This window comes from Nothobranchius furzeri, chromosome 2, assembly GCF_043380555.1.
Source record: "Nothobranchius furzeri strain GRZ-AD chromosome 2, NfurGRZ-RIMD1, whole genome shotgun sequence".
NCBI lineage: Eukaryota > Metazoa > Chordata > Actinopteri > Cyprinodontiformes > Nothobranchiidae > Nothobranchius > Nothobranchius furzeri.
In genome coordinates, this window is record NC_091742.1 from 97,366,155 (window position 1) to 97,383,070 (window position 16,916).

The window sequence follows — 16,916 nt, forward strand, 5'->3', positions numbered from 1 at the left end:
TCAATTAAAAAACACCAGATGGTACCAAGACAAAATCATTTTCCATGCATCTAATACTGTTTTTATCCAACAGTCAGTATCAGACTATCAGTCTTGTCACTGATATGTAACTTAATATTACAAAAACCTATAAAAAATTGATTAAAACTAATGAAAACTAAACTGAAACTAAAAAGTAGATGAAACTAAAACTAAACAGAACAAAAACAAACCTTGAAAATAAAGACTAATGAAAAATGCTAAATAATTAAAATATTGGCCACCCACAGTTTATGCATGTTAAAATGTAAAATTTCCAGCTAAAATTAGAATAAACTACTAAAAATATCAATGAAAAAAGATTAATTTGTTAATAGACTACATAGAATTTTATTCAAGAAAAGAAAAAAATCTCAGTGTGCCTTTAACAGAGCTTTGGAATTAGCTTATGTGTTCAATGAGTGGGTGACATTTTTTTTTTCAGTGCGGTGGTCTCTGGTAGGATTGAATACCTCGTAAATGGTTCTCAGGGGGAACAATTATACTGTTGCACCATTTCTCAGACCTAAAATTTTCTCACATCACAGCTGAGCTTTAGGCCCTGTCCACACGTAGCCGAGGATCTGCCAAAACGGCCTGTCATCCACACGAAAACTGAGTTTTTTCACACGAAAACGGATCTTTTTAAAAGCTCCGGCCAAAGTGAAGATCTGCGTGTTCTCCGTTTTGGGTGTTTGCGTGTGGACAGACAAAACCGGAGTTTTAAGGTCTGCAACGTCACTTTCCGCGACAAAAAATGCTGACATCACGTGTGCGACCTGTGTTTACACTAGCCGACAGCATGGATGCCCTCAGAGCTGCGCTCGCTTTATCAATTGTCCAAGCGCTTTTTGCTTGTTTGTTTTTGCAAGCGGAATTACTGCTCCTTGTGGAAGACCACAGACGAAGGACGAGGTTAAGAACGGGGGAAGTACTGCCGCCTACAGGTCTGGCATGTCCTTAACAACGTGTTTATCCGGGTACGTGTGGACAGTTTTTTTTTTTTTTGTAAACGAGGTGGTGTGGATACAAGCTTTTGGAGGGGCGGATATTCGTTTAAAAAAAAAACGGTTACGTGTGGACTAGGCCTTAGACGGCGGGTTTTGGAGTCTTATTTCGTGATATGTGGACATCTCGCCCCAGATTGGATAACAGCAGTGCAACTCTACCACTGACTTGCAACATGGATATTTTATCTCTCAAAATACACGAGCCTGGAGGACCTTCTGCTGTGAGGTGTAGTTGCTAATGCTGACAATTAGCTTAAACTAGCCGAGACGTCCACTGCTGATTACCGGACGTTAAAACAACAACAGTCTTCCCTGTCATGAATCAAGATCGTCGAGTCCATGAATTCTAATTCACAGTGTGACAGATCTGTGAGGATTTTCAAATACATGAGTTTCATCTATTTTCTATCAGAAGCTAATGCAGGAGAAAGGTGTAGGAGACTATTTTCATGTTCAGTCTGCATGAAAAACTCAGAGTGGTCAATTATAATTAAAAAAAGGTAAAGAAAATATCTGGCTAAATCTCATACAGACCAAACTTGGAAAATACTTCTCACTTGTTTTGAGTTCTCATGTGATAACTCAAGTTACTACTGACAGTAAAACATTTACCACAAGTGTTAACTGGATATGGCTTCTCACCTGTGTGAGTTCTCATGTATTTAGTCAAGATATCACTGGCAGTAAAACATTTACCACAAGTATTACATAGATATGGCTTCTCACCTAGCGATGGGTACCGAATTCTGAGCTTTTTAAGGCACCGACCGAATTCCATAGTACCGACTGCGCACCGATTCACTAGCCTGGCAAGCCAGACTAAATAAATGTATTATTTAGTCTGGCCACGCTCCATTGACGGCTTTCGGTTGTGGGGCGGGTTCTACCCTTGTCTTTCAAATGATCTCCGCATTCCACTGGACAATGAATGTGACATACTCTTGTTTCACTCTGTTGCATCATCCCACCTACCAGGCATATAGAGTGCCCTGATTGGCCCACCATTATGGACCAATAACAGCTCTTTATGTGTTTGAAACCCCTCTAGAGAGCTGTGATTGGCTAGCCAGAGTCCTGGTAGGAGCTGCTGAGGTTCCAATGGAGCATGCCTAGACCATTCTTTGCAAAGAAAGAATTTGGTCTAGTTCACTAGGCTACCGATTCACTTCATTTGAAACTGTGCCTCGTTTCGGTACCCGTCCTTCATAACGAGAACTTGCCTAGACAGCTGCGCATGCGCAAGAGCGTTATGTCGTTGGTCGCTGCGAGCCAGTTGTAAACAGGGCAGCATGGTAGAAAGAACGCACGCTAAAGCTTGGGTCCACTTCACTAAATGTGATGGGTAACTGGGTGATGATGAAACCAGCGACAACGATCTAAGTGAGACATCCTCATCTTAATCTGCTCCTGTAGGTAAATAAAATGTTTAAGATAACGTTAGCTTGATATGTTAGCTTCCGTTCCACTAATGGTGGGTTCACTTTCTCCTCAGAACTCCGATTTTCCGACTAAAAGGACATGAACACGCTCTAAAGTTTGGCTTCACTTTACTAAATGCGACGGGTGATTGGGTGGAGATGAAACCAGCAACAATGATCCAAGTGTGAGGCATCATTGTTTAAATCTGCTCCAGCAGCTAAATAAACTGTTTAAGATAACGTTAGCTTGATATGTTAGCTTCCATTGCCACCATTGTTATCAGCTAATAGTGCGTTCGCTTACTCCTCGGAAATTCTAACTTCCCAGTAGGAAAAATCAAATGAAAAAGGACGGCAAAAGGAATGAAGATACACAGTAAATTTAGTTCACAGTAAAGATGTTTGCTTCAGTTTAATTATCAGCTTATAAAACTACAAGGTCGATGTTAAAATACAAACAGTTGTATGCTATTCATTGTGATATTTAATAAATATGGTTATATATTGAGAAAAATATATATTTAATTATAAAAGAATTAAAATATTAAACACTCAAAAGTATCTAAAATTGGTACCGTTAAGTACCGGTATCGATTCCTAGGTACCGGGAATTAGTACCGAATCGATTCAAATGTCAAAGGTACCCATCCCTATTCTCACCTGTGTGAGTTCTCATGTGATAAGTCAAGCCACTACTGGCAGTAAAACATTTACCACAAGTTTTACATGGATATGGCTTCTCACCTGTGTGAGTTCTCATGTGTTTAGTCAAGTCACTACTGACAGTAAAACATTTACCACAGGTGTTACATGGATATGGCTTCTCACCTGTGTGAGTTCTCATGTGTTTAGTCAAGTCACTACTGGCAGTAAAACATTTACCACAAGTGTTACATGGATATGGCTTCTCGCCTGTGTGAGTTCTCATGTGTGTAGTCAAGTCACTACTGGCAGTAAAACATTTACCACAAGTGTTACAAGGATATGGCTTCTCACCTGTGTGAGTTCTCATGTGTGTAGTCAAGACACTACTGGCAGTAAAACATTTACCACAAGTGTTACATGGATATGGCTTCTCACCTGTGTGAGTTCTCAAGTGTTTAGTCAAGGCACTACTGGCAGTAAAACATTTACCACAAGTGTTACATGGATATGGCTTCTCACCTGTGTGAGTTCTCATGTGTTTAGTCAAGTCACTACTGGCAGTAAAACATTTACCACAAGTGTTACATGGATATGGCTTCTCACCTGTGTGAGTTCTCATGTGATAAGTCAAGTTACTACCGACAGTAAAACATTTACCACAAGTGTTACATGGATATGGCTTCTCACCTGTGTGAGTTCTCATGTGTTTAGTCAAGGTATTACTGGCACTAAAACATTTACCACAAGTGTTACATGGATATGGCTTCTCACCTGTATGAGTTCTCATGTGTTTAGTCAAGACACTACTGGCAGTAAAACATTTACCACAAGTTTTACATGGATATGGCTTCTCACCAGTGTGAGTTCTCATGTGTGTAGTCAAGTCACTACTGGCAGTAAAACATTTACCACAAGTGTTACATGGATATGGCTTCTCACCTGTGTGAGTTCTCATGTGACGACATAAAACAAACTTGTGAATGAAAGATTTTCCACAGAGCTTACAATAAAATGGCCTCTCACCTATGTGAGCCCTCTTGTGCTTTTTCAGTGTCTGAACATCTACATCGTCTCTGTGATCTTCGCTTCGCAGACGTCTTTTATTACGTGTCAGTTCTTCATTGCTGTTTGATTCTGAGTTTTCTTTCTTGCATCCATCCTGATCTTGGTTCTCTGCTTCTGTAGAATTCTGACTCAAGGGTTGCTTCCTTTTGGATTCTGGATCATGGCAGTATGTTTCGTTACAAGGATAAGTCCCTACGAAGGTTACATGTTTTTGATTCAAAAGGAACTGCCCTTCATGCTGATGGATATAGAGTTCTGGCTGGTCCTCTGTGATCAGTAGATCTTCTGGTTCCTCCTGGTCCAAACGGGAGGTTGACTCTTGGTCAGAGCGCTGCTGGTCAGTCAGAACCTCTTCTTTTTCCCAGATATGATGCTTTGGAAGTTCTGGACAGGTAAAAAGAAAAAGAAAAATGTTGAGTAATGTGGCAATTAAAAATGTTCCAATGAAGGCAGGAAGTTCAGGGCTCTAGAATGGGATGATTCTGGTCACAAACGTGACTCCATTTCTCAATGGTGCACCTACATACAGTTGTGGTCAGAAGTTTACATACACTTGTAAAAAAGTATAATATAATGGCTCTACTGAGTGTCCCGTTATTTCTAAAACTCTGACTTTTCTCTGATAGAGTGATTGGAACAGATACTTCTTTGTCACAAAAAACATTCATGAAGTTTGGTTCTTTAATGTCTTTATTATGGGTTAACAGAGAAAAGTGATCACATTTGCTGGGTCACAAATATACATACAGCAACATGAACTAGCAATTTTGGTGACTTAGAAACGTGTCAGTGAACTGAGCTTCATAGCATGGCCTCTTAACTTCTTGTGAGGGATTATGAGTGAGTACAGCTGGTGACTTCTCTTAGGCCAGGTAAATAGGGCTCAATGGATACAAACACCCAAAAACGCTACAATGGGAAAGTCAAAGGAGCTCAGCATGGATCTGAAAAAGCGAATTATTGACTTGAACAAGTCAAGAAAGTCACTTGGGTCCATTTCAAAGCAGCTGCAGGTCCCAAGAGCAACAGTGCAAACAATTGTTTGTAAGTATAAGGTGCATGGCACTGTTTCATCACTGCCAAGATCAGGAAGAAAACGCAAGCTATCACCTGCTCCTGAGAGAAAAATGGTCAGGATGGTAAAGAGTGAACCAAGAATCACCAAAAAGCAGATCTGCCATAAATTAGAAGCTGCTGGAACACAGGTGTCATTGTCCACAGTCAAACGTGTTTTGCATCTCCATGGACTGAGAGGCTGCCGTGCAAGAAGGAAGCCCTTGCTCCAAAAGCGGCACCTTAAGGCTCGACTGAAGTTTGCTGCTAATCACATGGACAAAGATAAGACCTTCTGGAGAAAAGTTCTGTGGTCAGACGAAACGAAAATTGAGCTTTTTGGCCACAATGCCCAGCAATGTTTGGAGGAGAAAAGGTGAGGCCTTTAACCCCAAGAACACCATGCCTACAGTCAAGCATGGTGGTGGGAATATTATGCTGTGGGGCTGTTTTGCTGCCAATGGAACTGGTGCTTTATAGAGAGTAAATGGGATAATGAAGAAGGAGGATTACCTTCACATTCTTCAACATAACCTAAAATCATCAGCACGAAGGTTGGGTCTTGGGCGCAGTTGGGTGTTCCAACAGGACAATGACCCCAAACACACATCAAAAGTGGTAAAGGAATGGCTAAATCAGGCTAGAATAAGGGTTTTAGAATGGCCTTCCCAAAGTCCTGATTTAAACCCCATTGAAAACATGTGGATAGTGCTGAAGAAACAAGTCCATGTCAGAAAGCCATCAAATTTAACTGAAGTTCACCAATTCTGTCAAGAGGAGTGGTCAAAGATTCAACCAGAAGCTTGCCAGAAGCTTGTGGATGGCTACCAAAAGCGCCTAATTGAAGTGAAAATGGCTAAAGGACATGAAACCAAATATTAGCACTGCTGTATGTATATTTGTGACCCAGCAAATGTGATCACTTTTCTCTGTTAACCCATAATAAAGACATTAAAGAACCGAACTTCATGAATGTTTTTTGTGACAAAGAAGGATCTGTTCCAATCACTCTATCAGAGAAAAATCAGAGTTTTAGAAATAACGGGACAATCAGTAGAGCCATTATATTATATTTTTTACAAGTGTATGTAAACTTCTGACTACAACTGTATCTACACTCAGGTTGCACCAGACGAAGAGTTAGAGAGATGCTGGTCTGTCAGAACCTTCTACTGTGGAAGCTCTGGACAGGTTAAAGTAAAACTGGAAAACGTTGAGTGACGTAACAATTACAAAAAGAATAAATAGAAAAAAATATATATATATACCTCCTCCTTCAACCGCCACCTTATCGTGGTGGAGGAGTTTGAGTGCCCGAATGATCCTAGGAGCTATGTTGTCTGGGGCACTTTGTGCCCCTGGTAGGGTCTCCCATGTCAAATTGGGTCTTAGGTGAAGAGTGAGACAAAGAACGCTTCAGAGGAATTTTCATGGATGTAAATTCAAATAGTCGGAGGACCCGACCCGGAGGGTTACCGGTAGGGCTGCACGACATTAGGAAAACCTGCGACATTCGATAACAGTGATTAATATTCAGATATAGATATTACTCACGATAAATGAACAAATACTAAAGTATGCAGTGTTGATGTCATCTGGCATGTGACGTCTGCTCTGGGTTCAAAGCAAACAAAAACTAATGCATGAATTCCATTACAACATAACATTTTTACTGAAAAAATATGCAGCTGCACCTGCTACTGTATTAGCAGCAAAACAACAAAATGCATGCATGCAGTTTCGCATGCATGCAGTTTCTCAGTGACTTTAAAACATCAACTCCACCATAAAACTTTTTCTGATGCTCCAAGTAAAGAAAAACATCCCTTACCAGGGTTTTTTGAATAAAAAAAAATCTGAAAATAAGTTTAAATGTTAAATAATAGTTAACATCACTTAAATGCAACAGCAAATTCTCTCATTGCTACTGAACATTTTCTCCACTTATGTGGTTATGATATAAGGCTGTTGCTATAATTGGGAAGTGAACTGTGCTGGGCCAAACTAGGAGAAAATTAAGATTTTTTGAGGGAAAAACAATTGTCTACCTTTCAGAAGAGGAACTGGCAAAAAAACTACATGGAAAATATGTGAAAACGTTTGTTTTTAACCCCAAATTGAACAAGTTAACCTAGATCTTAAAAAGCAGCTCAGATGATGAAACTGCATCTATGATTCTGATAACAAGCTAACAAATTGAACTAGCTCCTCTTAAGATAACCGGCTAGCAGAGCTACTGACTGACAGTTTATGTGCAGCAGCAAATCAACTATCCTGATTAACAAGGTTATAAAACCTCATAAATGAAAAATCACTTTGATGTGTGGGGGAACTTTTCCAGGCCCTCTTTAGCAGGGTGGGACTGGGAGGAGAGTGCTGTAGCCTTTTAGCTGGAAGCTAACCGGAGCCTGGTGCTAACACTAGCGACATGAAGGTGGGTTGGTTCACCGGCACATGTCGGAGTCAGCCCGGTAAAAATGATTAACGACACCGAGCGGAGTCACGTTCACATTTGAAAGCAGCGCTGAATCCAGAAACATCAGCACAAAGTGCGTTCATTGCTCTGAGCCAGCATGACGAACAAGGGAACAGCGCCGCAAACTCTGTTCAGGTGTAGCTTTCCAAAAGGGTCTATGTAGGCGGCGGGCGTATTACGTGAACGGACCCATCTGATTGGCCGCATATCAGAAGGACTACATTTGATTGATCAAATAATATTTAAGCGTAAAAAACAGAGCTGGTTTACAAAAAGTTGATGTATGACATGGATGGAAATGTTTGAACCAAACATTTATCTCTGTTTTTGCCATGCTTTGCGATGGGCCTATCACACTTCCCGTTATCGCGATGACGATAATTTTTCGATATGTTGTGCATCCCTAGTTACCGGGGTCCCCACCCAGGAGCCAGACCTGGGCTTGGGGTCCGTGAGCGAGCGCCTGATGGCCGGGCTTTCGCCCATGGGCCCCGGCCGGGCCCAGCCCGAAGCGGATTCATGGGCTCATCCAACTGTGGACCCACCACCCGCAGGAGGAACATGAAGGGTCCGGTACAGTGTGGATCGGGTGGCAAACCGAGGCGGGAGCCTTGGCGGTCAAATCCCCGGACATGGAAACTGGTTTTTGGGACATGGAACATCACCTCGCTGGCGGGAAGGAGCAGGAGCTTGTGACAGAGGTTTAGCGGTAATGGCTAGATATAGTCGGACTCACCTCGACACATAGCATTGGCTCTGGAACCCAAGTCCTTGAGAGGGGCTGGACACTCTCCTTTGCTGGAGTTGCTCCGGTGTCGCGTGCCCGTCCCATTTACCGGTTCCTTTAAAACCCAGTTCCGTTAGAACTTATGAGACGGTGCATCCATCAGGGTTCGGGGGTGTATCGACGAGTTTAATCGTACTAGATCCGGGTTTGGACTATCTAATTAGAATCTTGTCTTTTATTTTAAAGGTGAAATGACTTGCACGAATAGCCAGCCCCAGAGTACTACACTTCTTTTAAACTCGTTACCTTTTGGTTAAGATACTAGAGAGAAGTCTGGAGGCAAGCCAAGCCTCTCAGCAATTGTTTGGGCTACCCGGAATTAATTGCGCCTCTAACAGCTTGTGTGGGAGGTTGGCAACTATAAAATGATTTATGCTAGTTGATCAGGCTATCATAAGTTTATCAATTTATTTATTAATCCAACCTTCCAGCTGATTAGACTTTTTCAACCTGCAATCAGAGCCAAAATAACCTCGAATATTTTGCTTTTATCGCCCTTAAGACAACTCGTTACTCGCAAGGAGGGAGAAGTTAAAACTTCCCTTATCTTAAGGTTTCTTTATATTATTCTGTTATAAACTGTAAAGTAAGTCCTGATAATTCAGAGACCGATCTTCGACATGCTTACCTCTGTGCAATTTATGGCCAGGGCCCCAAACGTGAAGCTCTAGAGAAAACCTGAAAGAATCAGGATTATGTTTCTTTTTCAAAAAAGTTTATTACAAAATCAAAAATACAAAAATGGGTAAATAAAAAACAACTGCTATCCCCCACGGAGGAATTAGTTCAAAATGATTAAATAAGAGTTAGTTTACACTAGCTCCTGTCTTCTCAGAATCTCCCCAAGAACGAAGCCCCGCTCGATCTGAGCTGCATCCTTTTATATCACTTCTGAGACTGCTCTAAACAATGTAAGAGTCACAAGTCATTCTCTCCTGACAGTTTAGGTCAAGGGGTCATTTACCAAATACACTTTTTTTCGAACATAAGGATGCCCACCGGTACACTTGGTACCAGGGCAGCCTAGGTCACAGGTCGATGATAGATTTTGTAGTCGTATCATCTGACCTGCGGCCGTATGTTTTGGACACCCGAGTGAAGAGAGGGGCGGAGCTGTCAACTGATCACCACCTGGTGGTGAGTTGGATCAGATGGCAAGGGAACATGCCGCGTAGACCTGGCAGACCCAAACGCATAGTGAGGGTCTGCTGGGAACGCCTGGCAGAAGAACCTGTCAAGACGGTCTTCAACTCCCACCTCCGGCAGAGCTTTGACCACGTCCCGAGAGCAGTGGGGGACATTGAGTCCGAGTGGGCCTTGTTCCACTCTGCGATTGTCGAGGCGGCTGTTGCTAGCTGTGGCCGTAAGGTGGCCGGTGCCAGTCGTGGTGGCAACCCCCGTACCCGCTGGTGGACACCAGAGGTTCGGGGAGCCGTCAGGCTGAAGAAGGAGGCCTACAGGGCGTGGCTGGTCTGTGGGTCTCCGGAGGCAGCAGACAGGTACCGGATAGCCAAGCGGGGTGCAGCAGTGGCAGTTGCCGAGGCAAAATCTCGGGCGTGGGAGGAGTTTGGTGAGGCCATGGAGAAAGACTATCGATCGGCTCCAAAGAGGTTCTGGCAAACTGTCCGGCGCCTCAGGAGAGGAAGGCAGCAACTCGCTCACACTGTTTACAGTGGGGATGGGGAGCTGCTGACGTCAACTGAGGCTATAGTCGGACGGTGGAAGGAATACTTTGAGGAGCTCCTCAATCCCACCAATGCGCATTCCGAGGAGGAACCAGAGCTGGGAGGCCTGGGGATGGACTGTCCGATCTCGGGGGCAGAAGTTGCTGAGGTAGTCAAACAACTACACAGCGGCGGAGCCCCGGGGGCGGATGAGGTTCGTCCTGGGTATCTCAAGGCTATGGATGTTGTAGGGCTGTCATGGTTGACACGTCTCTACAACATTGCGTGGTCATCGGGGCCAGTTCCTAGGGAGTGGCAGACCGGGGTGGTGGTCCCCATCTTTAAGAAGGGTGACCTGAGGGTGTGTTCCAACTATAGGGGGATCACACTCCTCAGCCTCCCTGGAAAGGTCTACGCCAAGGTACTGGAGAGGAGGGTCCGATCGATAGTTGAATCTCAGATAGAGGAGGAGCAATGTGGTTTTCGTCCTGGCCGTGGAACTGTGGACCAGCTCTATACCCTTGCAAGGGTGATGGAGGGGGCATGGGAGTTTGCCCAACCAATCCACATGTGTTTTGTGGATTTGGAGAAGGCTTATGACCGTGTCCCCAGGGGCACCCTGTGGGGGACGCTCCAGGAGTATGGGGTGGGTGGCTTTCTGTTAAGGGCCATTCAGTCCCTTTACCAGAGGAGCGTGAGTTTGGTCCGCATAGCCGGTAGTAAGTCGGACCTGTTCCCAGTGAGGGTTGGACTCCGCCAGGGCTGCCCTTTGTCACCGGTTCTGTCCATCACTTTTATGGACAGAATTTCTAGACGCAGCCGTGGTGTGGAGTGTGTCGAGTTTGGTGGCAGGAGAATCTCGTCTCTGCTTTTTGCGGATGATGTGGTCCTCCTAGCTTCATCCAGCTCTGACCTTCAGCTCTTGCTGGGTAGGTTCGCGGCCGAATGTGAAGCGGCTGGGATGAGGATCAGCACCTCCAAATCTGAGACCATGGTTCTCGACCGGAAAAGGGTGGCTTGCCACCTCCGGGTCGGGGGAGAGGTCCTACCTCAAGTGGAGGAGTTTAAGTATCTCGGGGTCTTGTTCACGAGTGAGGGTAGGAGGGATCGGGAGATCGACAGGCGGATTGGTTCGGCGTCTGCAGTGATGCGGACGCTGAGCCGATCTGTCGTGGGGAAGAGGGAGCTGAGCCAGAAAGCCAGGCTCTCGATTTACCGGTCGATCTACGTCCCAATCCTCACCTATGGTCATGAGCTTTGGGTAATGACCGAAAGAACGAGATCGCGGATACAAGCGGCCGAAATGAGTTTCCTCCGTAGGGTGGCCGGGCTCAGCCTTAGAGATAGGGTGAGGAGCTCGGACATTCGGGAGGGACTCGGAGTAGAACCGCTGCTCCTCCGGATCGAAAGGAGCCAGTTGAGGTGGTTTGGGCATCTGGTCAGGATGCCTCCTGGACGCCTCCCCGGGGAGGTGTTTCGGGCATGTCCTGCCGGCAGAAGGCCCCCGGGTCGACCCAGGACACGTTGGAGAGGTTACATCTCCAGTCTGGTCCGGGAACGCCTTGGGGTCCTGCCGGAGGAGCTGGTGGACAAGGCCGGGGAGAGGACGGCCTGGAGCTCCCTGGTTGGGATGCTGCCCCCGCGACCCGGACCCGGATAAGCGGAGGAAGACGAGACGAGACGAGAGACTTTTTTAGCTCTACATAAGACATTTAGTATCATTTCACTACATGCAGTATTCACATGAGGGCACAAAAGTTACATGCTGCACTCCTGGAATGAGAGCACAGGTCATAAATCTTCATATTGGTAGCAAATTGTAGATCTTCTTTCAGCATTCCTGAGAGCTCCTGGGTTCAGTTGGACTTTTTCTCACTCCATGCCAGTCCTTCTTTTCCCGCCAGAGGTGGAGTTAGGGGCGGGCCCAGGGGTGTGTCCATGGGTGGATCCACAGAAGCCAGCCTGTCTTTTGACCCTTTGCCTAGTTCTGCCCTCACCAGCAAGTCCTGAACTCTTGTCCTCTTGACCCTTGTGTGACCCTTGTCTCTGACCACTGTTTCTAAGCCTTGACTGGTTGCTCGGACTTGCAACACCGGGTGAGAGGTGGAGGGCTGGGATTGGCTTTTTGTTAGCCCCAGGACTCTCTGCCTGTGTGTTGGGGTTTACCCCGGGGGACGAGAGGGTAGCTTCCCAGCGCCTTTGGGTCGGGGAACGGGTCCTGACTGTTGTTTGTGCTTATGGGCCAAATATCAGATCAGAGTACCCACCCTTTTTGGAGTCCCTGGGACGAGTACTAGATAGTACTCCATCAGGGGACTACATTGTCCTGCTGGGGGACCATTTCAACGCTCAGCTTGACCTGGAGGGGTGTGATTGGGAGGAACGGCCCACCTGATCTGAACTCGAGTGGTCTTTAGTTATTGGACTTCTGCGCAAGCCGCAGTTTGGCCATAACGAACACCATGTTCGAACATAAGGATGCCCATCGGTACACTTGGTACCAGGGCAGCCTAGGTCGCAGGTCGATGACAAACGTTGTAGTCGTATTCTCTGACCTGCGGCCATATGTTTTTGACACCTGAGTGAAGAGAGGAGCAGAGCTGTCAACTGATAACCACCTGGTGGTGAGTCGGATCAGATGGCAGGGGAAGATGCCGCGTAGACCTGGCAGACCCAAATGCATAGAGAGGGTCTGCTGGGAACGCCTGGCAGAAGAACCTGTCAAGATGGGTCTTCAACTCCCACCTCTGGCAGAGCTTTGACCGCGTCCCGAGAGCAGTGGGGGACATTGAATCCAAGTGGGCCTTGTTCCACTCTGCGATTGTTGAGGCGGCTGTTGCTAGCTGTGGTCACAATGTGACCGGTGCCAGTCGTGGTGGCAACCCCCATACCCGCTGGTAGACACCAGAGTTTCGGGTAGCCGTCAGGCTGAAGAAGGAGGCCTACAGGGCGTGGCTGGTCTGTGGGTCTCCGGAGGCAGCAGACAGGTACCGGATAGTCAAGCAGGGTGCAGCAGTGGCAGTTGCCGAGGCAAAATCTCAGGCATGGGAGGAGTTTGGTTAGGCCATGGAGAAAGACTATCGATCGGCTCCAAAGAGGTTCTGGCAAACTGTCCGGCGCCACAGGACCGGAAGGCAGCAACTTGCTCACACTGTTTACAGTGGGGATGGGGAGCTGCTGACGTCAACTGGGGCTATAGTCGGACAGTGGAAGGAATACTTTGAGGAGCTCCTCAATCCCACCTATGCACATTCCGAGGAGGAAACAGAGCTGGGAGACCTGGGGATGGACTGCCCAATCTCGAGGGTAGAAGTTGCTGAGGTAGTCAACTACACAGTGGCGGAGCCCCTGGGGCAGATGAGATTCGTCCTGGGTCTCTCAAGGCTATGGATGTTGTAGGGCTGTCGTGGTTGACACGTGTCTGCAACATTGCATGGTCATCGGGGGCAGTTTCTGTGGATTGGCAGACCGGGGTGGTGGTCCCCATCTTTAAGAAGGGTGACCTGAGGGTGTGTTCCAAATATAGGGGGATCACACTCCTCAGCCTCCCAGGAAAGGTCTACTCCAAGGTACTGGAGAGGAGGGTCCGATCGATAGTTGAATCTTAGATTGAGAAGGAGCAATGTGGCTCTCGTCCTGGTCGTGAAACTGTGGAACAGCTCTATACCCTTGCAAGGGTGATGGAGGGGGCATGGGAGTTTGCCCAACCAATCCACATCTGTTTTGTGGATTTGGAGAAGGCTTATGACCGTGTCCCCAGGGGCACCCTGTGGGGGACGCTCCAGGAGTATGGGGTGGGTGGCTTTCTGTTAAGGGCCATTCAGTCCCTTTACCAGAGGAGCGTGAGTTTGGTCCGCATAGGCGGTAGGAAGTGGGACCTGTTCCCGGTGAGGGTTGGACTCCGCCAGGGCTGCCCTTTGTCACCGGTTCTGTTCATTACCTTTATGGACAGAATTTCTAGGCACAGCCGTGGTGTGGAGTGTGTCGAGTTTGGTGGCAGGAGAATCTCGTCTCTGCTTTTTGCGGATGATGTGGTCCTCCTAGCTTCATCCAGCTCTGACCTTCAGCTCTTGCTGGGTAGGTTTGCAGCCGAGTGTGAAGGGGCTGGGATGAGGCTCAGCACCTCTAAATCTGAGACCATGGTTCTCGACCGGAAACGGGTGGCTTGCCAACTCCGGATCGGGAGATTGACAGGCGGATTGGTTCAGCGTCTTGTAACGTGATGAAGGAGCCATTTCTCAGGGTTATTATCCTCTAACCACTGTTCCCCTTTGGCACAGTGCCAGAGTGCATGAAACAGCCTCAAGGTCATGCATTCGCTTCTAAACTGTTAACATTCCAGCAATGAAGACAGAAGAAGAAGACTCCTTTATTTTCTTTTATTAAAAGCCAAAGAACTATTTTCAATAAAGCTAATCAAAACAACTGTTAGTCAATAATACAATGTGACCGATTTGTGAAATCACAATATTATGATTAATATGTTTTAATAAGTAAATGACTTATTCTAGTCACTAGACACGCTGATACACTAAGGTAAATAATCACATGACACATTGCTGTTGCTGATCCAATCAGAATCTTCCCCGTCTGAAGCGTGGCGAGTCTCTGTGGTGTTTATTTAATCTGTCAGCTTTGATTCGTCCAGAATCAAAAACATCCGGATTAATAAAACAATTCCAACACCATCAGGGGTGGACATTAACTTCAAAACCAACCGGCCAGCCGGGCCGGTAACTCTGAATATTTACCGGCCCCACCAAGAATCTACCGGCCCCACTGGTCAGCTGCCAAAACGAGTCAAAATAACAACTGAACCGTTTTAAATGTAATAAACATTTATTTTGTACACATTCACAAACATAATAACGTATTCAAGTTTGAATTTGTTTGTTCCCTCAACAAAACACGATTTTGTTGTCGCATACTTCCGGCATACAATGCAGTACATCACCAACGCCGCTTTGCTGTATTCGAGCCATTGGCTGTGTTCAAGATGAGCCATTTCTGCGCAGATTAGACCAGCGGTGATCGGCGAGCAGTGCATGCCGGTTAGATTTATGTCCGAATTGACGCCGACTTGCTCTGACGTCATGCATACGTAGGCAACGATAACCTCGTGAGATCAAGGCGGCCGCAGATTTTGGAGTAAGGTGCTGCAGTTGCTCTCCCTTGGCTGCAAAACCTAGAGGATGATGGGAAACGCCTGGCTCTCACCTGATCTAAGATCTGATTGGTTCATATTTTGATCTAAACATCCGGTGGTAAAACATGAAATGTTAGTTGGTCACATGTATTCTGTAAATCATGTTATGTTGATGATGACAACAATTTAGGCCATAAGGAGAAATGTGTTTTGTGTTCTTTTGTCACGTTTACTATGAGCACACTAAACCTACAGCTGCTAACCTTTACTTATTATTACAGTCATGTTTTCATATAGAATATATGATATCCACAAGCACGTGAGGATGTGTTTCAGCTGCTAACAGGCACCAGAATTAAAATTGAAAATTGAACAAGTGTGAATGCTAACGCAATATCTTCATCCATCATGCAGGGAAATCCAAGAGATTTAACTGGCAGAAACAACTGGTTCACACCATTCTCTCTCTCTCTCTCTCTCTCTCTCTCTCTCTCTCTCTCTCTCTCTCTCACACACACACACACACACACACACACACACACACACACACACACACACACACACACACACACACACACACACACACACGTAGAGGAAAAGAGCTGAGGAAATTGAGGACACCAAGTAATTAAAAGAAAAACTACAGCAGAGCCGAGGCGCGCCTCGAATGGGGCGCGTCTGATCTGAACTGAGGAGCGGCGATCAGCGGCCGGACTTCGTGAGCGATACGCTTCGGGCGCTTCCGCGGCCGGTGTGTCCCCGGCGTTAAACGCCGGCTTTCAGCCACTCCCCCTGCTGCTTCCGTCTGTTTTCCAGGCGAGCCGCTACTCAACTCAAATACAGCCATTCTCCGCGCCTCCCGTCTTCAGTACGTGCTGTACGTGCACGAATCGTACAAGTGCAGTACGTGGCTAGAGGCGCGCAGGTTCACGCGCGCGAAACGAAAACGGCAGCTTCCTACAGGGCGGGGCCATGATATAGGTGAAAGCCGGTGTGTAAATGACAAAGCTTGGGCGCCACCCGGGCGGTAAGTCGTCACGTATTTACCGCCCGGCGAGAAAATTTAGCGCCATTGGCGCTCGGGCGCTTTAACGGTCCACCCCTGACCATTATAAGTCAGTATTCAACATGATCTCAAGATCCCCTGAAGTTCACCGCATGCTAAGTGAAGTATGGAAAGGCCATCTATACTTTTCTTTTTAAGCTAAGAACAGGGAATACCTGTCGTTATCAATCAACAACGGTTCCTTCAGAATAAAAGCGGAACTCGCTGACCCAAGGAGGGTCCCCTTTTTGACGCTGTGAAACACCTGTCGCTGTTTACCTGCAGACAATCCAAGGACTAGTCTGTCATTCTGTGACGCTGTGCCATCGGCTCCGGTACCGGAAGGAAGGTCCTGCAGGACCTGGGCATTCTGGATCCACCGTGGAGGTCTCACTGAAGGGTATGTGGATGCGACAAACTGGCATCTCATGTGTTTATGACCACGGTTCAAACTTGATCAGTTAGGAGCAAAACATCATATCCCACTCAGACTTGCTTCTCCGGACACAGAGGTTCTGAACTTGACATTGTTTTCTCTCTCTCTCTCGCTTCTCCGGACACAGAGGTTCTGAACTTGACATTGTTTTTT

General features: G+C 46.4%; 1 protein-coding gene across 1 annotated transcript in view; it reads right to left on the reverse strand.

Moving 5' to 3' along the window:
• Positions 1-1,806: 1,806 nt before the first annotated feature.
• Positions 1,807-16,916, reverse strand: part of LOC129154098 (zinc finger protein ZFP2) — a 29,741-nt gene continuing 14,631 nt past the window's right edge. The window contains exon 3 of the mRNA XM_070548490.1: positions 1,807-4,540. Coding sequence (XP_070404591.1) covers positions 3,081-4,540 — 1,460 coding nt within the window. The 3' untranslated portion in view covers positions 1,807-3,080. The remainder of the gene's footprint in view (positions 4,541-16,916) is intronic.